Raw genomic sequence first — 22950 nt, forward strand, 5'->3', positions numbered from 1 at the left:
GGTTCCCAATTCTCCAGTTACCGCTACAGCTGTTGGATGGTGTTTTGCGGATGCTGCAGTGGCCTTTGAGCCCATGGGCCTGGTTCAGGACCAGCAAATCCTTACAGTATGCTTAAACCGTTATGTTTATTTGTAGTGTGCTCTTGCCTTACACTATTTGTGCTAAGGAGACAGGGAAATGGCCCTTTCATGGCTGTCTCTGAATAGGTTAATTGTTAAAGAGTATTGGCCCCTGAATAAATTTAAAACACACAAGTAACTGCATCCTAGATTAAAAAAAAGTTTTTCCCAACTTCTCTGTGTGTGGGTGGGTGGGAGCGGGAAGGTGCTGAGGTTTGAGAGAATGGAATTTTTCCAGAAGCAGGAGGAAGAAACCATATAAAAACTAGCATTTAAAAACTTAGAGGGACTCAGAGAGGCAAAGGAAACTTGGGAGCAGGAGAGAGGAACAAAGAGACATACTTTCTGGAGGAGATAAAGAGCAGACTCCATGTTCCAGAGGAGAAGCCATGAGGAGAGGGGTGCAGAAGAGGAGACTTGGAATCTTGAAAGGACACTGACCCAAATCCTGAAGAAGACTTGAGTGGTGAAAAAGCAGACAGAGAATGGCATATAGGTATTTAGTGAGGGGGCGTGGCCTCCCTCCAGGCCTGACAGGGAGGAACTAACACCCCTCCCAGTGCAGGGAGCCTGGCCAGCCACACTGCCCCATTGGAAGCAGAGGGGCAGGACAGGAAGTATAACAGGCAACTCCTGCGGCTCAATTTGGCTGGAGCTGGTGAAGGAGATAGATGCCTCCTACCCGCGGGAGACCTCTGCAGCACTGAGGACCTGAAGGGACTGCCAGAGCTGCCAAGGACACCAAAGAGCTGCTGGGACTGCTGCTAACTGGGTACCCCGGGGAGACACAGGACACCCACGAAATGAAGGTATCCAATGAGGGGATCATAGGAACTAGCCCAGTGCTGTGGCCAGAATACTGGTCGATGTGTTGCGGTGGGATCCCTGCCAACCCAGTGATGGAGCCCTCTGCCACTGTTAGGGCCTTGGGCTGAGACCCAATGGAGTAGGGTGCACCTGGTTCTCCCTACTCCCTGCTGCCAACTGCACCACTGGGGTGGCAGACTCCTCACCTTAGGCCAAGAGGCCTGCGTTGTCGGCTGTCTGCCTGAGTTAGGACATCAGGCGAAAGATTTTTTGGTGCTCCGCCTCCCTGAGGGCCTGAGCCCCTAGACTGGTTGGTGTTAGGCCCTGCCTAGAGGGTTAGGGCCTCTGAGGCTGTTAATTCTCCTTTTAGCCAGTCTTTGCAGAGACGCAACAGCAAGGGGGCACAGCCTCCCTCCGGCCCTGATGGGGAGGGATGGACATGACCTTCTACAATGTGTTTTATCATTTTGTCTAGATCTGTTTATTTCTAGTGATGTCTAAAGTAAAGACTGATTGGTTTTTGGAACTTTCTGCAAAGTCTATTATGTACTTCAACTATTGCATGTCCCTGGAGAGGGAAACTGTGAAGCAGAGAGCCCACTAGGTTGAAGCTCTGGGAAAAGGTTGTATTTAAGCTACTGGGGAGCTTGGAGGAGCCAACACAAGTCTCAGGGCCCAGGCAGTTGGACAGCAGGGTCTCAGCTCTCGCAAGGGGCTGCTAGACAGAGAATATGCACCCTCAGTGTGTGCCTGGAAACCGAGAGACAGTGCCCTGTTAGTCTCCTCAAACTCAAGAAGTGTAAAGCACATGGGTCCAGCATGTTGGTGAGTATCTAGAAGGTGGCACTAACACATGACACATGGAAAACAAAGGTTTCAGAGTAGCAGCCGTGTTAGTCTGTATCTGCAAAAAGAAAAGGAGGACTTGTGGGCACCTTAGAGACTAACCAATTTATTTGAGCATAAGCTTTCGTGAGCTACAGCTCACTTGATCGGAATGCATCCGATGAAGGGAGCTGTAGCTCACAAAAGCTTATGCTCAAATAAATTGGTTAGTCTCTAGGGTGCCACAAGTATTCCTTTTCTTTTTATGGAAAACAAAGTGTTAGCACAGGTGCTAGCTCATCAATACAGCAAACATATTTTACTTAGTGGTAAAAATCTTGATCTCATCTAATGTTATGCAGGCAAGAATGAATATGAAAAAACAACACAAGCATTGTAGAGACAAAATTAGAAAAGCCAAGGCACAAAACAGGATCAAACTAACAAGAGATATAAAGGGTAATAAGAAAACATTTTGCAAATACCTTAGAAGCAAGAGGAAGACCAAGGACAGGGTAGGCTCATTACTCAATGGGGAGCTAAAGACACTAACAGAAATTGCAACAGTGGCCAAAGTATTAAATGCCTTATTTAATTTTTCACCAAAAACATTAGCAGTGATTGGATGACTAACATAGTGAACATCAGTGTAAATGGGGTAGGATCTGAGGCTGAAATAGGGAAAGAACAAGTTAAGAATTACTTAGATGAGTTAGATGTCTTCAAGTTGGCAGGATCTGACGAAATACATCCTAGAATACTTAAGGAACTAGCTGAAGAGATCACTGAGCCATTGACAATCACCTCTCTGAGAGCTCTTTGAGGACAGGTGAGATCCTAGAGGAAAAAGGCAGATATAGTACCGAACTGTAAAAAGGGGAATAAGGACAACCCAGGGAATTATAGTCCGTCGTCTTAATTTCAGTATCTGGAAAGATAGCGGAGCAAATAATCAAACAATCGATTTGTAAGCACCTAGATGATAATAAGGTGATAAGTAACATGGATTTGTCAAGAACAAATCATGTCAAACCAACCAAATATTGCTCTGTAATAACAAGGTAACAAGCCTTGTGGATGGGGGAAAGCAGTAGATGTGATATATCTTGGCTTTTGATACTATCTCACATGATCTTCTTATAAACAAAGTAGGGAAATATAGCTTAGATGATACAGGGCATATCAAGTGGGGTCCTACAGGCAGGGCTGTACTTAGGCATATGCAGCATAGGCGGCTGCGTAGGTAACCTGAAAATTTGGGGCACCCGTGGGTCTTAGTGTCCACCCTCCCGCCTCTTCCTCTCCCTGTTCTGACCCTTCCTGCAGGCTCCCACCACAGCTGGCTGCCGCAGCCTGGTGAGTCTTCCTCCAGAGGGGATCTAGTTTTTAAAAAGAAAAGGAGGACTTGTGGCACCTTAGAGACTAACCAATTTATTTGAGCATGAGCTTTCGTGAGCTACAGCTCACTTCATCGGATGCATAGAACAGAACATATAGTAAGAAGATATATATACATATAGAGAACATGAAAAGGTGGAAGTTGCCATACTAACTCTGAGGCTAATTAATTAAGATGAGCTATTATCAGCAGGAAGAAAAAAAACTTTTGTAGTGATAATCAAGATGGTCCATTTCAGAGAGTTGACAAGAAGGTGTGAAGCTGTAGCTCAAGAAAGCTCATGCTCAAATAAATTGGTTAGTCTCTAAGGTGCCACAAGTACTCCTTTTCTTTTTGCGAATACAGACTAACACGGCTGTTACTCTGAAACTTAGTATTTAAAAGTGAAAAAGCCTTCCAGCCTGCCAGACCTATTAGCACAACACTGAAACTGGTAAAGAGCCATTCAAGTGGTAATGAAACCATTTAACAGGCTTTTACCAACTCCCAGGTATATACTGACAGTTCCTGAATTTTCTGACGAAAATAGTTGTGCATTACTGTAATATTTACTCAGAACATGTTAGTCAACAGGTCCTTAGTTTAAAATTTGCTTTAAAAATATTTCATTAGTGTGTTGCTGAAGATTATAAAATCACATCTCTAAAAAGTCCATGCATAGATTTTTAGATGCACAGTATGAGTATTCATCTTTAGCCTTAAATGCTTGGATCTTCAGACATATAGTTTTTTAAATAAATCCTTCAAAAGACCACCTTTATCTAAAATACACCTGCGAGCCCAGGCAGCCATCAGGCATAGGGGCACCAGTTTAATAATGCTGCATAGGGCCCCATAAATCCTAAGAACGGCCCTGCCCGCAGGGATCTGTCCTGGGTCCAGTTCTGTTCAATGTCTTCATAAATGATTTGGATAATGGCATAGGGGGTACACTTATAAAGTCTGGGAGGTGTTGGAAGCGCTTTAGAGGACTGGATTAGAACTCAAAATGATCTTGAGAAACAGTGTAAAATAAATAGGATGAAATTCAATAAGGACAAATCCAAGTATTATACTTAGGAAGGAATAATCAATTGCACAAATACAAAATGAGAAGTGACCTCTTAGGAAGGAGTACTACAGAAAATGATCCAGGGATTATAGTGGATCACAACTTTAAATAATCAACAATGTACTACTGGTGAAAAAAAAAAAAAAAGTGAACATCATTCTGGGATGTATTAGCAGGAGTGTTGTAAGTAAGGTGACCAGATAGAAAGTGTGAAAAATTGGGAGTGATAACCCCTCTCCTCTGTCTTCTAAACTAGCCTTTGTTATCGTATTTTGCAGGCAGACAATTAAGGTAAGTTCTTTTGTGATAGACTATATCTGAAAAATAAAAATGTTTATAAAGCTCATTTTGTATTGTGTTTCTGACTGCTCTCTAGTAACAGGGTAAAATTAGAAAGCAGGCTTTTAATGAAAAGTGTGCCTGTTTGGTTTTTTTTCAGCATTACTTTACAGGAAAGAATTGAGTGGGGAAGTGTTAATAACAATTACAGGAAAACCCTCAGTGAGCAATTCAACAAAAAATCATGCCTGTCTTCTGCACCACCACTGTTTTCCAGGGCACTGTTGGCATTAATGCCAAATGTACTGCTATAAGGGGAGGGGCGGAAACTAATCAGGTCATGCGATGAAGGAGGAAGCTAATGGTCTCCCTTCTCAGCAGTATTTTGTAGGAATGTGTGGATTATATTTCTGTGCATAAATACAGTGTATAAAAACAGTGTAAATCTGTGGGAACCTACATAGAAGCATGCTGATTTCAAACAGTATATTTTTGTGACTTTGGAAAAGGGAACTTGCATATTATTATTTGCCAGATGTGCTGATGAATAAGTGCTTTAAGAATTATTAGGCAGGAGAGATTTTGATTTATATTTTATAATCTCTCACTTCCTCATGATTAGTGTTCAGATGCATTAGCTTTAGAAGTATGGAGAGAAGTATACAGTGCAATTCAAGAGAGACTTCCCTAGTGTAGTAAATGTAGATGAATTTTTATTGCCAATTATTAAAATTTACCTGTAAAATAATTGATTTGGATTACATGATTTCCAGTATCCGAGAGAACTGTTTTTTTTTCTGTTGCCTGTGAATATTGTTTTCATAACTTCTTCAGGAGACAAAAAACTGAATGTTTGATTTGAATGCTAGCAGATAGAAGAACACTAGTGATCCCTCATGGCAGTAGTGGGGATATGCAGGAGCAAACAGACCGATTGCTGAGCCTGCGGGAAAGGGAGAACTGCTCCAGGCAGATGGTGAGGTTTTGGGGTGACTGGATCAAGCATTGACACTCCCAAAGTCCTGAAGAACAAGGACCAGAGATCCCCATGTTTTTTCATAGATACCATTCCTCATAACATCTTTCCCCCAAATCTGTCTGTCTTGGGGGAGAGAGACCTTGGTGTGAGGAAACTGAGAAACTAACTCCCCATCTTCTCTCCAGGAAACAGCTGCCTTAAAGGGGGTGACTCCTAAACCTCACAAAATGATCTATAATTGCATAAAAACCCTAATCTCAAAAGAAGATTAATATTGTAAAATTGAGAACTCAGAATTCAGGAAATGCCATCTTAGCGAGAGTTTGATCAATAATTCTTTTTATCCTCCTCATTCAGTGTAGGGCCCGAGACCTTATTTACAGTACACCATTCAAACCCTGCACTGCATCCAGAATAATTTCATTCCCTATGAGCTTTTTATGGTGCTGCTCATCATAGCCTATTAGTGCTTCACAAGCATATTCACAATCCCTGTGACATAAGATGATGGTATTAGCCTCATTTTACAAATAGGGAATTGAGGCACAAATTGATTGAGAACAAAATTTTTAAGTGTCCACTAATTTTGGGAGCCAAATTTGAGATGCCAAAGGTCTTTAATTTTTCAGAGTACTTTGCATTTTATAGATGTTTATATATTCAAAGCACAGCTCCCATTGAATTCAATTGCAGCTGCATTTATCAGACAGAAATTTATCAGACAGAAATTTCTGTGTTCCCTTTAATTTATTCCTAACACTGCCTAAAGTAAAACAGTTAAGTTACCACTGTTTTGGGTTCTGAAAACCCCGGGTACAGATTTGGTGAGCCATTGCCAGGAGTGGTAGAGGAAGGGAATGATTAATACAAGTGGTTGGTTTGTTTGTTTTACAACGGGGGTGGGGGGCAGTGGAACAGGGTCGCAGCCTGTGAGTTGATTTATGGTCACATTCTGTTATTGATTTAGGGTTCAGGCTGAAATGTCTGGTTGTGTAAAAGGATATGTCAGAAAGACAGGGAACATCTGGAAAGAAATAAAAGCTGGAAATGGATTTGGATAACAGCTTGGCAGATTTCATGCAGGAGCATGATAATGTTTTTTTTGGAAGCCTGGGAGCTCTACCAGTCCTGGAGTGTTCTTGCGGTTCTGTAAGCAGATGGAAGTGATAAAGCAATTAAAGGCAGAAATAAAAAGTTAAAAAAATAAAATTAAGAAAGACAAAGAAATATCCAGCCTGAGGGCAGCTCAGATAGTGGCACTGCAGAAGCAGTGAGCGAGAGGGTAACAGGCTGGAGCAGAAAGCATCTGGATTAAAACAACAAAAAATTGGGAGTGAATCTGCTGTTTGAGCCTTACTAAAGGATTCCCAGGATAAGACCCAGGCAGATCATGGGGAAAGTAAGAGACAAAGTTGTGCTCTCAGAGCCATGTTGAGAGAACAGAAAGGAATAGTGATTGTGATTCGTGGGAGTCATCGCCTAAGAAGGAGGGGTGAGTCAGAGGTGGATCTCTGCTTGTATCCTCCTCATTATGAGGATGAGAAGGATGGTACCTGTGAGCTTCCTTTTCCCTTGGACTCTTCTGGGCAGTCCCCGTATGGTCCCTTGCTTGAAACACTAGAAGAGCTGCAGGTGCCCATAGCCCCCACGGTAAGAGTGATCCCCAAGAAGGTAACCAAGGAGGAGAAGAATGGGTAGAGGTTAGGCCCTTCACCCCTGAGCTGGGTAGAGTGGCAAGAAAATTGGTTGGTCTGTTAACCCAGAGCACAGCCTTGGGATGGCTGGCAAGTAATCCACTGAACTTGTTCTGTATGTGTGTCTGCAGATCTTAATATTAAAAATATACAGTCTGCAAGAAGGGGAGCGTTGCCCCTGAATTTGACATTTCTGCATCTACCCCAGAACTTGACAGTACTGAAGCCAGTCATTTTGTATGTGCAGCCATTGCTAGATAAAAACCAAACATCACATAGCTAGAAATAAACTTCAGCCTTTTTAAAACAAGGTCAAATAGCTGCATATTTGCAGTTTATTAAAATAAAAAATATATATAAAAAATCTTAATTTTAAACATCCCGAATGTATTATAACTAAAAATACTGAAAATATTTTAAAATAATAATTTATAAAAATAACCCAATAAAATTATTATATTGACCCACTAAATCACTATAAATTATATATTTTATTAAAATTAACTATAAAAATTAAATAAAAATAAATATCTCAAAGCAGTCCACAAAACCTTTTCTTAAAAAAACACCTATCATCTAAACTCCCCATTGGCTAAACAAACAAAAGCCCCTAAAAATCCAGCTAGCAATTACTCAAAATCATCTTAAACTAAGTAACTATATCTAAAATATCTTAAACCTATACATACTTAATATCTAATAAATTATAGTTTTAAATAAAAGCACGCTTATTTGTATTAATCATTTATCAAACAAAAATTGCTGTATTCCCATTAATTTGTTCCTAACACCTCCTAAAATAAAACAGCTAAATTACCACTGTTTTGGGTTCTAAAAACCCCAGGTAAAAGGCCCATCTCAAAGAACCTCAGTTACAGGGGAGTAACCGTCATTTTTCCCTAACTTTATTCTTGGAAATAAATGAACTGTTTTTTGTTGAGATTTTCCAAAATACTTCATCTGGAGGCAGACAAGCAGCATGGAAAGTTTCAGCTGGATAATTAAAGATAAACAGTACTGTGAGCAGCCGAAAACAGAATCTTACAATACAAAGTGCTAGTTAGGCTTAATGATGGGCATTGTTGCCAGCTCTGTCTATCATATAGTTCACCATATTCACTGAAGCCTCCCAGTAGTTACAATCATCCAGTTTATTGTTGATTAGCAACAGTATTAATACTGTACATCTATTCCATAGCATGAAATTACATGAATGCTTAATTCATTCAAAACAATAGACCTATGCTGATTGGGTTATTATTATCTTCCCAATTACAGAAACTTACAGAAGAGAATGTAAAGGCACAGTCTAAGAAAAGACAGAAAGGAAAAGTATTTGAGACTCTCAAAGGCCAAAAGGTGATTGCAAGATCTGACATCACAGGGTTTTATTTTCCAGGTAAATTGTTTTTGTGTGTATTTCAAATGTTTTTTTAAATCTTTAGAAAGATTACTGAATAAAGAGTAAAATTTACCTAATCTTTTTCACCTGGTTTAGTTTTAATTTGTTTTACTGTATATATTGTTGGATTTTTCATCTTTTCTCACCATAATGCTTCTAGTAAGGTACAGAAAACTCTGCAGGCATCCTACTGATAGGTCTGTTTATTTAAGAAGAAAGTGGTGGGAAATGTTTTGGAATAAAATGGTGTATTTTTTTAATTGGAAGACAGTGTCAATCTATTCCTTTTTCTTTCTAGGTTGGCTTATTTCTATTTAGGATTTAGCAAAGGCTGAGCCATTCGCTATATTCAGCATATTCACTAGATGTTTCTGTTGTTTTGTTGAGTTCAAAGTCAGAATATTTGTAGTATGAATTTGTGTCCAATTATATGGTATAGGGGAAAAAAATCCAACTAATCCACATGCCTTTTTTGTATGATTAACAAAGTATTCTAGGACAAAAAGAACAGGAGTACTTGTGGCACCGTAGAGACTAACACATATATTTGAGCATAAGCTTTTGTGGGCTACAGCCCACTTCATCAGATGCATAGAACAGAACATATAGTAAGAAGATATATATATACATATAGAGAACATGAAAAGGTGGAAGTTGCCATACCAACTCTGAGGCTAATTAATTAAGATGAGCTATTATCAGCAGGAAGAAAAAAAACTTTTGTAGTGATAATCAAGATGGTCCATTTCAGACAGTTGACAAGAAGGTGTGAGGATACTTAATATGGGGAAATAAATTCAATTTGTGTTATGACCCAGCCACTCCCAGTCTCTATTTAAGCCCAAGTTAATGGTATCTAGTTTGCAAATTAATTCCAGTTCAGCAGTTTCTTGTTGGAGTCTGTTTTTGAAGCTTTTCTGTTGCAAAATTGCCACCTTTAAGTGACCAGAGAGGTTGAAGTATTCTCCTACTGGTTTTTGAATGTTATGATTCCTGATGTCAGATTTGTGTCCATTTATTCTTTTGCGTAGAGACTGGCCGGTTTGGTCAATGTACATGGCAGAGGGGCATTGCTGGCACATGATGGCATATATCACATTGGTAGATTTGCAGGTGAACGAATCCCTGATGGTGTGGCTGATGTGATTAGGTCCTATGATGGTGTCACTTGAATAGATGTGTGGACAGAGTTGGCATCGGGCTTTGTTGCAAGGATAGGTTCCTGGGTTAGCATTTTTGGTGTGTGGTTGCTGGTGAGTATTTGCTCCAGGTTATGGGGCTGTCTGAAAGTGAGGACTGGTCTTCCTCTCAAGATCTGTGAGAGTGAGGGATCATCTTTCAGGATAGGATGTAGATCTTTGATGATGCGCTGGAGAGGTTTTAGTTGGGGGCTGAAGGTGTTTCTGACATCAGAGAACATCTCACAGATAATTTGACATCATTGGCAGTCTGCTCTCAGGAGAGGCACAAGAACTGAACAGCTGGGGTGTTGAGGATCGAAGTGCATTGGCAAAACCTTTTGGGGACGCTTGCTCTGTGCCTCTTTACACTACATCTAGCTTGTCAGCCAGTGCTGTTAGTTCCTCACATTCATGAACACTGAATCAATTAAAACTAAAACAAATTAAGGATATTCCCACAAAGACACTTATTGTTAGGACTGTTTCATGTACAGATAAAATATGGAGAAAAATTCATTGCGTCTGTTAGCTTGGCTTATTTTTTCTGTACTTTGATTGCCTGATAAGTTTTCAATTTAACAATCACAGGCTGAATTCTTTAATTTTACAGTTGGATCAGAAAATCATTTTGCGATTTATCTAGCTTTGTAACGTTAGTCAGTGTTGAGAATGGTCTGATGCTGCCGTGTATTCTTTGTCTAGTCACATAGTTGAAAGTTTCTCTATCCTATACCCAAATGCTAATTCAGTAAAACATCAAATGAGTGAAAGATAATGGCCTAAAAGGGGGAGAGAATTTTTTCCTACCCTAACATGGATAAGACTATACAGTATAAATTTACTGAGATATTCATTTACTTTTTTTCTCAGAATGCTATAATTCAAAAGGTAAGATAGATATTGCAGTTGGTACAGTAATAATGGTACAGTAATAACAGTGTACTGAATCTCTTTAGAATTTGGTATGCTACTTTTCACATATTGGACCAGATTTTCAGTGATGACTACAATGGATGTGTTTGCAAAAGTGTTTTTAGAAAATCCTGCCATAGCTTGAACCACACAGCTGTTGTGCACAGAATTTGGGTAACTGCCTGCCTAGCTGCTCATTGCACACTCTTTTGAATATTTGACCCTTTCATTAAATGAAATAATAAATGCATGAGTGTCTCTTGCATCATGTGCCAGACCCCAAATGACAGACACTATACCCAGTGAGAAGACTGTTGCATCATTTTACCCACATGCAGATAATTTATAATAGTTATAGGATCTCAAAGTGGGTATTATAATCACCATTTTATAAATGAGCCTTTCTGTGTTTATTTCCTAAGTGTTGCTGTCAAGGTCACATGGGAAGTCAGCACCTTTATGAGTAGAACTTAGTTCTAACTTCCAGTCACCTGTTCTAATCACTAGGCAATTCTGCTTCTCTAAAAATAATTATATTTACCTTTTCAGTAAAATTAATAATAATTTTAGTATCTCTGAACCAGCCACACAAAAAAGCAAACTTTATTTGTAATGGGAATGAACTATTTGCACATTCATCAAGGCTCCGATTCAGCAAGGTATTTAAGCATGCACCTAACTTTAAGCATGTGAGTAGTCCCATTGAAATCATTTGTGCTTCTCACGGCGTTGATGTTAGGCTTATAGTTTAGTATTTTGCTGAATCAGAGTCCAAAGTAAAAGGGTTCTTATGGCTTCTACTAAGTTTAGAATCTTTCTTTTCTTAGTAGTTATTCTGTACTTGCATTGTTTTAAAATAGTAGTAATGTTGTTGTTGTTTTTTAAATGCATCTTCTAAGCTTTTCCTTTCTGTGGGTCACCCAGTGTATGTTGTCTTCTCTATTTCTGCCTCTGACCCTTGTCCTCCAAACACCAGTCTGTAGGGAGCTTTCTTCTGATGATGAGTTTTGTGAGATTGGGGGTTTGTTTGAAGTCCAGAAGAGGGGGTTTGTGAAAGATTTCTTTAAGGATGTGGTCCTCATTGAGTACGGGTTGTAACTGTTGCATGATATCCTGTACGGATTCCAGTGTGGGGTGGTAAGTGTCAACAAGGAGTATGTGGTTAGAGGTTGTTTTTTTTTTATTGCAGCTGGTGGAGTGTCCTTGTTTGCTGAAGGTGGTTTTAAGTGTGTTAAGTGTGTATCCAAGACGTTTTCCTTGGCGCATATTCTGTGATATTTGAGGGCCTGACTGTAGATAACAGATCTTTTGGTGTATTTGGGGTGGTTATTGGACCTGTGAAGGTACGTATGACGATCCATGGGTTTCTTGTATATAGTAGTCTGTAGGGTTCTGTTGTTGAAGGTGATCATGGTGTCCATGAAGTTGATGCTGGTACGGGAGTGTTCTAGAGAGAGATTGATGGGTGGGTGGTGGTTGTTGAAGTTGTGATGGAAATCTATGAGGAAGTTTAGGTCGTCTGTCCAGAAGATGAAAATATCATAGATGTGTATCAGATAGATCATTGCTTTAGTGGTGCATTTGTCCAGAAACTCTTCATCAAGGTGTCCTGTGAAGATGTTGGAATGTTGGGGAACTATCCTAATACCCATGGCTGTACCAATGGTTTGGACAAAGTGTTTGTTGCTGAAAGTAAAATTGCTATGGCGGAGGAGGATGAAATAGATGAGTTTGGGATGGATGTGTGTGTTTGGGATGGATATCTGAGTGTTGTCCATTATCTTGTAAATATTTGAGGCAGGCATCAGTGCCATCATTGTGAAGGATGTTGGTGTATAGGGAGGTGACATCTAAGGTGGCAAGGGTGGTGTTCTGAGGGAGGTGGTTAATGTTACAGAGTTTCTGGAGGAAGTTGTTGTGTCCTGGAGGAAGCTGGCACTTTGTGGGTGAGTCATTTGAGGATGGTTTCTATGAGTCCTGATATTCCTTCAATAAGAGTGCTATGGCCTGATATGATGGGTCTGCCCGGGTTCACTTGTTTGTATGTTTTGGGAAGGATGTAGAAGGTCCTGAAGTGGCGGGAAGAGGAGTTGTGGGGGATGAGGTTGTAGAGTTTCTTTTGGAGTTATTTGGGCAAAGATTTGATGATATCCTTAATTCCGAGGTGAATTGAGGTGTGGGATCTTCTTTGAGTTATTTATAGTAAGTGGTGTTGGTTGGTTTTGTTGATGTAGTCATCACAGCTGAGAACTACAGTGACACCACTCTGTCTGCTGGTTTGATCACTATCTTGTGGTTGGATTTCAGGGACTGTATAGCTGTCATCTTGGTGGTGGAGCGACTGTAGTGGATTTCAGAGTCCGTTTTTTTCCCAAAAGCAATCAATGTAATGGTCAAGTGTGTTATTTCGTCTATTGTGGGGTGTCCAGTCAGATTATTCTTTTTTCTTATGACTTGGTGGGGAGGCGGTGGTTGTGGGTGGTGGAGTCAGTGAAAGAATTCTTTAAGTTCTCCATGTGTTAGTATTGTATCAGATTCTGTGGTGGGGCAGAAGTTTAGTTCCTTGGAGAGTAGAGATAATTCAGCTCTGGTAAAAGGTACTCTGGATATATTGATGATGTTGGAGTGTCATGGTTTATCCTGGAGTTTAAGTTCAGTGGGTTGTGAAGTTGTTGTAGCTGGTTCCACTTTTTCTTTTTGTGTTGAATGGCTGTCAGCAGGTTTTGATAGTTGCATTGTGTTTCTTACATGACCTCCAGATCGTTTTCCTGATTTTTTTTTCTTTTTTGCATAATTATTTTATAAATTCTTCGAGGGCAGTGACTTTCTTTTTGTTGTATCTTGTAAGGTACAATGTACACTGTCAGTGCCTAGTGCAAATATTATAGATTCTACTGCAGAAAATATGGGGACATGTTACAGCCTACAGGATTTTTAGCATTCTTGCATATTGGCAAACATACTAAATGTAATTTTAATATTGTATTTTTCATGTTTTTATCTTAGGAACTGTGATAAAGAGTATCAGTTCATCCCAGGCTCTTGTTGACTTCAGCCATGGAGAGACACAGATTGTACCAATAAAGTTCATTATACCTGTTGGGGGTGCTATACCTTGTCCATCACTGCAGGTGAAAAACTATTACTTCTGAAGGCAGCATATGTGCATCACTAACTTTGTTCTGCCGTTCACATATGAGCACGATGATAAGTTATAGTTTGGTCATTTCTGTATTTTGGATAAATTTGTAAATGTTAAAGAAGATTCTGCATTCATAGTGAAATTTCCTTTGGTTCTATGCTATTTCCAGTATTTCTTGTGGTTGTCACTTGTTATTACATGATATGTGATAAGAGTTTAGAATCTTTGCTCTTTCCCTCTATAATAGTATTTTTTGGCAGTTCACTCTGCATAAGTGGTCTTACTGTTTCTCAACAATACACATAATTAATTTACATTCACAGCATTGGAACCTAACAGAACCTTTTACTCACACTATAACATACAGCAGGCTCTAGCCATTCATTTTTCATAGTATGTGCTTAATCCAACAACAACAAAAAAACCTTTTACCACCCCCAAAGAACAATAATGAAAAAAAAATCATATTCCATTTCTGTATTTGTTAGCTAGCTAATTGTCTATTATCACAATTCTTCTTTCAAATCGGGCTTATTTTAGCAGAGACAGGGATGATGGGTACAAAAAGCAATGGTCTACCTTGCCTTGGTTACAATTAAAACCAGGGACTTGAATCTTTCCTGTATAATGTAAGGAAATACTGCTGATATTAACAGTATGTCCCTGTCTTCTGTGTGGAGAATCCAATTCTGGAAGTGTCCTGTAAGATTTAATAGAAAATTATAAAAAGAAAAGGAGTACTTGTGGCACCTTAGAGACTAACCAATTTATTAGAGCATAAGCTTTCGTGAGCTACAGCTCACTTCCTCAGATGCAGCTCACGAAAGCTTATGCTCTAATAAATTGGTTAGTCTCTAAGGTGCCACAAGTACTCCTTTTCTTTTTGCGAATACAGACTAACACGGCTGTTACTCTGAAACCTAGAAAATTATAATCTTTCTATAGGGTTTAAAAATCATTTTATATAATTCAATTAAAATTATGTCCCTGTTATAGAATTCCATATGGTGTTTCAAAAATGTAAACAAAATATAATTCTCTATTAAATTCTAAGGAATAAAAGGTTGGAATAATTTCTTTAGCAGCCTGTTAACTTGATCCCTCTGAAATTCTGTAGGACATTTCCATAGGATGCTGATGTGAGGTGCTAATCCAGTGGGAATTGAGGGTAGTCAGCACATGGCATGATTGGTACCTTTATATTTTCCTCTAGAGTTCCATTTTAAGCCATTGGAATGGATTAGCATGTTGTTTTGTACAGTAAAACCATCATTTAAAACTGGTGTGCTATGAAGCTCTTGCAACCTAACTCTTTTCTGGTACACAGGTAGGAGACTATGTATTCGCCAGAACTGGGGGACACACAGGAAATGATTATTATATGCCTGCTGTTGTCATAGCAACACCAAAAAGAGTTGAAGCAGATGATAAACTCTACACAGTTTTGAAGTACAACAATAGGAAAGTAAGTATCCTGTGAAAGGATATGAAGTTTGCCATAGCATTATTATAATTCTGTTTTTGATGAGGCAGAAATAACTGGCCTGCCTAAAGAGCACATTGTTCCATTCACCCTCCCAGCTGACCAAAATCAAATCTAATTTTAGAGCCAGGTAATGGGCCAACATAATGGACAAACTGATGAAGAGTGTAGAATAATTTATCCTTAAATCAAACATTACTCTATTCTCCATAATCTATTTATTGGCTTTCACAGGCTCCTTACTGCAAATGTGGAGAATAAGGATTGTTTTTGATGGGATAAAATAAAACTATTTTTAGTGTGTTTTGTTACCTTTGTTTGTTGGAGATTATTATGGTAATTTTATCTTTTTTCTCATTGTGTATTATAAAGAAATTGTACTTACCATTAGGAAATTGTCATCTTGGTTTTTCAGATGCTGCTTATGGTTGCACCAAAATGTCTGTTTTCTTTATGTGTTCCTTTATTCTTAGCTGCTGCTTCTGAGGTTTAGAAGTTACTGATCTAAGCTGAATTTGATTGTGTTATTGCAGAAACACTGTATACGAAGTGGGCTTATTAAAATCAGCCAAACAAAGTATGCCTGTTCCTGCCGTTATATAAGAATGGCCCATATGGTGGATTGCCTGCTGTGAGTATGCTTGAGCTGATATATGTAAACTTTTGGTTATATGCATTCTAAAATATAGGGGGACAGAGAAGCATATTTTGTATTCACTATTGCTTTAGATTTTCCATATCTAGTACAATTACAAGTAGCTTTTAAAACTAGATCAGGGTTCATCCAGGTCGGGTGGTCCTGCACACATCACCAAGTGTGTCTGAGCCACTAAGTGTTTGGATGTGAAAGTTGTTAACTGTCTACTTCATGCTTTTGTTCACTGGCATGGAGCTGCACTGTATCAGTCTTGGAAGGACTGGTGGGAGGTGCTAGTTTGGTTCTTTTTAACAGGAAGTTCTAAGTAAGGAAATGCTGGAAGATGGATTGGAGATAGTGCTAGTGATGGGGCTGATTTTTATTTTAAGATGTGTTTTGTGATATAAACTTGTGCTTCAAATTATGAAATGTATTTAGAGTACTCAGTGTCTTATTGGACTTAAGTCTGGGGAATGGCTTGGAGAGGGTGAACTTATGTAGACCTCGACTGATGTTTGCTGGTTTGAAAAGAACATGAACTTATATTGGTTTCCAGGTAAATCCGATGAAGTGAGCTGTAGCTCACGAAAGCTTATGCTCAGATAAATTGGTTAGTCTCTAAGGTGCCACAAGTCCTCCTTTTCTTTTAGGTAAATTTGGGTTTCTGTTTGGCCTTTACACAGCCTGAGCCATGAACCCATTTGAAGTATCCCTGAGAAGTGATAGATTTCAGAGTTCATTAGCAGGCTGTGTGTTGTGTGGTAGAAACCCTGTTCTGGGCTTTAAGCGTTGAGGCAGTGGCTCCTACTCTCCCCTCTCCAAAGAAGAGGGAACATGAAATCCCTATGGAATATAATAAACCTGATCAATGAAGCAGGAGAGATTCATTCTTTTTTATGGTTTCAGATATGTTTGGGGGAAAGTGGTGACCCCCAACAAAATCCAGCCAGAGAAAGAGGAGAAACCAGATAAATCAAAGCGTTAATACTTCCCACCCAAAATCAGAACAGAATTTGTCATCCCCCTTCGTTCCTCCTTTGAAGAAGTTATTTAGGGTGGAGTGGGAAACACCCAAAGAAAAGACTCACTTAGCAATCCCTCATATTATATAGGGTTCTGGAACCCAAAGATTCCATCTTTATCTCCTCTCTGGTCAAAGCCACGGTGACGTTGCTGATAAAGAACATGGTACAGTAAAAGCTGTGTTTTCCAGCACTGTATAAACCGGAAAACTCTAGAAACCGGCATTTCGTGGTGCCGAATCTGAGCGGTGCTCACCTTGGTGGCTCCCCACAAGAAGCGACATATTCCTGCTGTTCCGCCCACAGGCGCTGCCCCTGCAGCTCCCATTGGCCACAGTCAATGGTTATAGTAATCAATAACACTTAACTCTTGTATAGCATTTTTCATTCATAGATGTCAAAGCACTTTACAGAAGAGGTTAATATAATTATCCCCATTTACAGATGGGGAAACTGGCACAGAAAGGTGAAGTGACTTTCTAAAAGTCATCCAGCTGGCCAATGACAGAGCCAAGAATAGAATCTAGGTCTTCTGAGTTCCAGTCCAGTGTCCTAACTACTAAGCCACACTGCCTGTGTCAAGGTTCCTCCCCCACTCTGAACGCTAGGGTACAGATGTGGGGACCTGCATGAAAACCTCCTAAGCTTATCTTTACCAGCTTAGGTCAAAACTTCCCCAAGGTACAAAATATTCCACCCTTTTGTCCTTGGATTGGCTGCTACCACCACCAAACAAATACTGGTTACTGGGGAAGAGCTGTTTGGAAACGTCTTTCCCCCCAAATACTTCCCAAAACCTTGCCCCCCACTTCCTGGACAAGGTTTGATAAAAAGCCTCACCAATTTGCCTAGGTGACTACAGACCCAGACCCTTGGATCTTAAGAACAATGAACAATCCTCCCAACACTTGCACCCCCCTCCCTTTCCTGGGAAATGTTGGATAAAAAGCCTCACCAATTTGCATAGGTGACCACAGACCCAAACCCTTGGATCTGAGAACAATGAAAAAGCATTCAGTTTTCTTACAAGAAGACTTTTAATAGAAATAGGAGTAAATAGAAGTAAAGAAATCCCCTCTGTAAAATCAGGATGGTAGATATCTTACAGGGTAATTAGATTCAAAACATAGAGAATCCCTCTAGGCAAAACCTTAAGTTACAAAAAAGATACACAGACAGAAATAGTTATTCTATTCAGCACAATTCTTTTCTCAGCCATTTAAAGAAATCATAATCTAACACATACCTAGCTAGATTACTTACTAAAAGTTCTAAGACTCCATTCCTGTTCTATCCCCGACAAAAGCAACATATATACAGACAGAGACCCTTTGTTTTCTCCCTCCTCCCAGCTTTTGAAAGTATCTTGTCTCCTCATTGGTCATTTTGGTCAGGTGCCAGCGAGGTTACCTTTAGCTTCTTAACCCTTTACAGGTGAGAGGAGTTTTCCTCTGGCCAGGAGGCATTTTAAAGGGGTTTACCCTTCCCTTTATATTTATGACAGCCTCCCTTAAGGCTGGTTGTTTGTCATGGATAAAATAAAGAAGATCACGGATTCCACTCAAGATTCTTATGGAATTCTGTTTTGTCTTTCCCCATAAACATCATTAATTCCATCTTTCTCTCCTTCACATCCACTCAGTCATTCACTCTGAGTTGGCTGGTCTCAGTCATCAAGCCAGCCAGCCACAACCATTCCTAAGCACCTCCATATTTTTGCTACTCACCACTCCTGTTTGCTTTGCTGTATTGAATTTTGCTTTTTAGATGAGGATGGGAAGAGAAGGGAAAATTATGTGCTGGCAATAATATTTGTTGTTGTCTTTCCTCTTCTTTCATGCTACTCATCTGTCCATCCCTCCTAAATAATCTACATTTTTATATACATATTCATAATTCTGCTGCATTTTTAGTCTGTTTTATGAACAGGTTGGAGCCTGGCTAGATCTGTCTCTTGTGGTTGAGTTTTTTCCTCCTTTTTCTTGGTAATGTAATACCTAGCTCTTAATACAGCGCTTTTCATCAGTAGATCTCAAAGTGATTTACAAAAGAGAGCAGTATCATAATCCCCATTTTACAGATGTGGAAAATGAGGCATATAGCAGTGAGGAGACTTGTCCAGGTCACCCAGCAGATGAATAGCAGAATAGGGCATTGAACCCAGGTTTTCTGAGCCCTAGTCCCTAGTGCTCTATCCACTAGGCAACACTGCCTCTTTGATAGCTGGAGCTTTACATCTCATAGAATTGTGTTTTCTAGGATGGGAGACGGTGGCCTCAGACGAACACAGTTATTAGTGCAGAATTTTCCCCTTTTGCGAGTAACACTCTCAGCTACAGTATTTTATTGTTTTCCATTAAGATATTTGTAATTGGAATAATGTTTTCATGGAAGTGTAACAATTTCTCCCATCTTATTTAACACTTTACTTTTATATCATGTAGATATGCATCCTGTCCTCTACCAGGCATTGACTAACTTAATTCAATGATTGAATCATAAAGATTCAGCACTGTCCATGACATTACTTTATGTTCATCGCTTTTTGTAGTCTAGCACACAGTATCCAATGAGTGTTTTCCTCTTTTATGAAAAACTGAGCATTAAAAATCATTAGACAGTTGTGTTTCATTAGCTGCACATTAATCAGTACTAATTCTGGCTGTGCCATTTTCACTGCTTGAATAAAGATTGTGTCAACGTTTCTATTATAGCCCCTGGCATCAAGGTGGACAATGCAGTGCATGTGTTCAATGGCCATTCAAGTATTGTATTGTATCATTTTGTCTAAATCTTAGATTTTGGGCTGTCTGGCTGGGGCAGGGACTGTCTTTGTGTTGTTTGCTTGTACAGCATATAGTACACTGAGGCCCTCATCAATGTATAATCTATTCAGGTACTTATCTGACCCTCATCCTTGTAGTATCTGAACACTAGTATCCGATTCCTGTTTGAACTCCTTAGGCACTATCACAATGGAAATACATAATAAAATAATTGTGATAAGACAATCCTACCCAAAGTGTAATTATCCATATCAAACTAAAGCGCCGGGAGCACTGAGTTTAGTTAAAGGAGTTTTTTCCTTTATATTGCTTGATTGCGTTGGCCAACTTTAGGAGCCTCTTTGATAGGTTGTAAAGAGAGTATCTACAGCATGATGTGAATTCCTGGTGGAAATTTTTTAGAATTGAGATTCTCAGAGACCAGAGGATCTTTCTTGGAAGAATACTCTCATATGATAGGCATGTGACAGCTACTGTACTGCATAGTTGCAAAATCTATAGGAAGCTTCCATGGCTCTGGTGTGGGCTGGCCTTTATTAGTTCTTTTGTTACTTCTGATAAGTTAGGTTGAGTCAGAAAACATTTGAACTCTGGCCACTTCACAAGACTACTGCCAGCACAATGAGTCTTTTTCTTATCAACACTGTGACAGGTAGGAGGTGGGGAAAGATGACATACAAAGTGTTAAAATAATAAAATAAAGATGAATGTTTTGAAATAGCATAATATACCACATTTACACACACAGATGTATATCAGTAACTCTTCTCTTCTGATTTCTAGCCCAAATGTACAGGCTGAGAAATCCATCCAGAACTCATCTCCAGAAGAAGAAGAAGAAAAGGGGAAAAAATTGAAAGAAGATGGGGGAAAAAAGAAAAAAAAAGGGAAAGTAGAGAGCAGGGAGAAGACTTCAGACTCTGATGATCTTTTATTTACCTCCAGGAAGGAAGTAAAAAACAAAGAAAAGAATTCACTGCCTAGTGACAAAGAGGAAACTGAAGGTAAAGAAGTGGGGAACGAATGATTTGATTCAAGTCATAAAATCATAACGATTAGAGATGGATCTGACCTGTTGGGTCATTTAGTCCATTCCCCTGCCACTACAGAAAGGTCCCTGCAGTATATTTTCTGGAGGTTTGTCCAGTCTAGTTTCAAATGTTGCAATGTTCCACCATTTTCATTGGGAGACTATTCCACAAACTAGCTAATTTCAGCATCAGGATGAGATTGTTTTCTTGATTTTTATCTATTTATACTAGTTATGTCCCTTGGTATCAGTCTTAAGCAAATTTCTCTACATCCTGGGTATTTACTTAGACTCTCCCGATATTTATTATGTTTACTCCTCAGTCATCATTAAGTCAAGCTATTTGTATGTTGCTCTTCTAATCTTTCCTCATAAATCAGTACTCATCTTTTGTTGCTCTTGTGTCAATTCCATCCAGTTTGTCTACATCTGGCTGGTACTGAAGTAGCATGATACTGCAGTACTGCCCAGGTTTCTCAACATCCTTGTAGAGTCACAGCTTCTTCAGAAGCCACGTCATGATTGGCTCCCTGCCGTTATATGTCTCTGAACTCCCCAGTATTCCAATTTGCAGAGGGTAAATGAACATGAGATCCCATTAGCCTCTTCTGTTACTAATTCCCTGCAGGTTGAAAGAAGGATGAATCTGAGGAGAGTGGCTATCACCTTGGCCCATCCTGGCTATGCCTTACCCAGATCTGCAGAGCCTTGGCCACCTGAGTCCCACAAAGGAGATTCTTCTAGGTGGCATGAGGTGGAACATGCTGCAGAGTCCCCTTTTTATGGCACCATTGGCTTTACCATTTATTTATTTTTTGCAAACCTCTTTGTGTCTCAGAATGGATGGAAGCGTAGGAGAACCTCTGATATTCATACAGTTAATAAAGATGTTATATAAAACTGGTCCTTACACTGATACCTACAGGATTTCTTTGGATGCATTCCCACAACTTGACACATCGTTGAGTATTGTTACTCTTTGTTTGCAGGTGTTCAGTCAGTTTTCAGTGTATATGATAGTGCTTATCATACCCAAGAAAATTTGAATTAATTTTGCAAATAAAAATTTGTGAGCCAGTGTCAAATATGTTACTAAATGCCAGACATACTGCATGTAGTTTATTCCATACATTCACTATTTATTTTAACTCTATTTAAATAATTAAATAAATAATAAAAACCCAAGTTTGCCTGTTATCATTGTTTTTCTCATGGGCCAGATCCTTGTCTGGTGTAATCTGGCATTTTACAGTAGTTGATAGTCTGGTGCTATATGTGCTGCTTATTCAGATCCCATCTTTGCAACCCTCACTCATACTGATGAGCACTTAGACAAATGCTCCTGTTTAAACCAGTGGGATTACTTGCATGAGTAAGTACTCATCAACATGAGTGAGATTGCAGAGCTGAGTCCTATGAATGCATTGTTCCATTAATCTCTAGAGACTAGATTTTAAAGGCCTAAGCTCCTGTTGATTTCCTAGGCACCTAGTGGGATTTTTAAAAGTGCTTATCTGCATCTTTAAGTGCCTATATACCTTTGAAAATCTGGCCCTAGATATTTACATTTTTTCCTAACCCTTTCATTCTGGAATTGTTTGCTACCTCATGAAGAATGGATCACATGTGTCTGTTATGTGTTAGGGGGTTAATATTTGTTCCATTATTTTACTGAAGTTTGAAGTTAGACTTACCTAATACTAGTTCCCAGGATTACTCTGTTTTCCTTTTTTGAAGTTCAGTACCACGTTTGCTTTATTAGTTAGGCACCCAATCTGCTTAGGTACTTTTGAACATCCCACTAGGTGCCTATCTATATCTTTAGACACCTAAATGTCTTTTTAAATCTGGCCCTTAGCATCTTAAAATGGTGGTCATACAAAGCCTTTGATTTATATGTTCAAACTTTCCAAGTGTGCTTGCTCTTCATTGCTCTTCGCCGTTATTTTTCAAAGTCTTCAGTACTTCTTAATTGTTCTTATTCAAGGCAGATTTTAAAATAAGTTCAACATCTCAGCAACTCAAAAGAAATTTTTTGAATAGTTGTAAATTCCTTTAATAGTTAAAAACAGACGAACAACTTATAATAGCCTGAATACATCCTACTGTAATGAGGTTACACTTACTGCTTGATTGCTTGATTTCTGAAGCCGGTCTGTTGGTTTATTTAAAAGGTTTATAGTCCTCCCACATAGTTTCTA

General features: G+C 39.2%; 1 protein-coding gene across 5 annotated transcripts in view; it reads left to right on the top strand.

Moving 5' to 3' along the window:
• The window catches only part of VWA3B (von Willebrand factor A domain containing 3B), a 113099-nt gene extending 91229 nt beyond the window's left edge, over positions 1-21870 (top strand). For 3 of the 5 annotated variants that reach the window (XM_073352884.1, XM_073352910.1, XM_073352895.2), the window contains 6 exons: positions 8433-8553; positions 13656-13780; positions 15119-15256; positions 15808-15905; positions 20503-20723; positions 21378-21870. In XM_073352884.1, coding sequence (XP_073208985.1) covers positions 8433-8553; positions 13656-13780; positions 15119-15256; positions 15808-15905; positions 20503-20723; positions 21378-21382 — 708 coding nt within the window. In that variant the 3' untranslated portion in view covers positions 21383-21870. Of the gene's footprint in view, positions 1-8432; positions 8554-13655; positions 13781-15118; positions 15257-15747; positions 15906-20502; positions 20724-21377 lie in introns of those variants that run through there. The other 2 variants (XM_073352920.1, XM_073352930.1) reach the window with 2 other exon arrangements.
• Positions 21871-22950: the final 1080 nt, after the last annotated feature.

The sequence above is a fragment of the Lepidochelys kempii genome, chromosome 1 (assembly GCF_965140285.1).
Source record: "Lepidochelys kempii isolate rLepKem1 chromosome 1, rLepKem1.hap1, whole genome shotgun sequence".
NCBI lineage: Eukaryota > Metazoa > Chordata > Testudines > Cheloniidae > Lepidochelys > Lepidochelys kempii.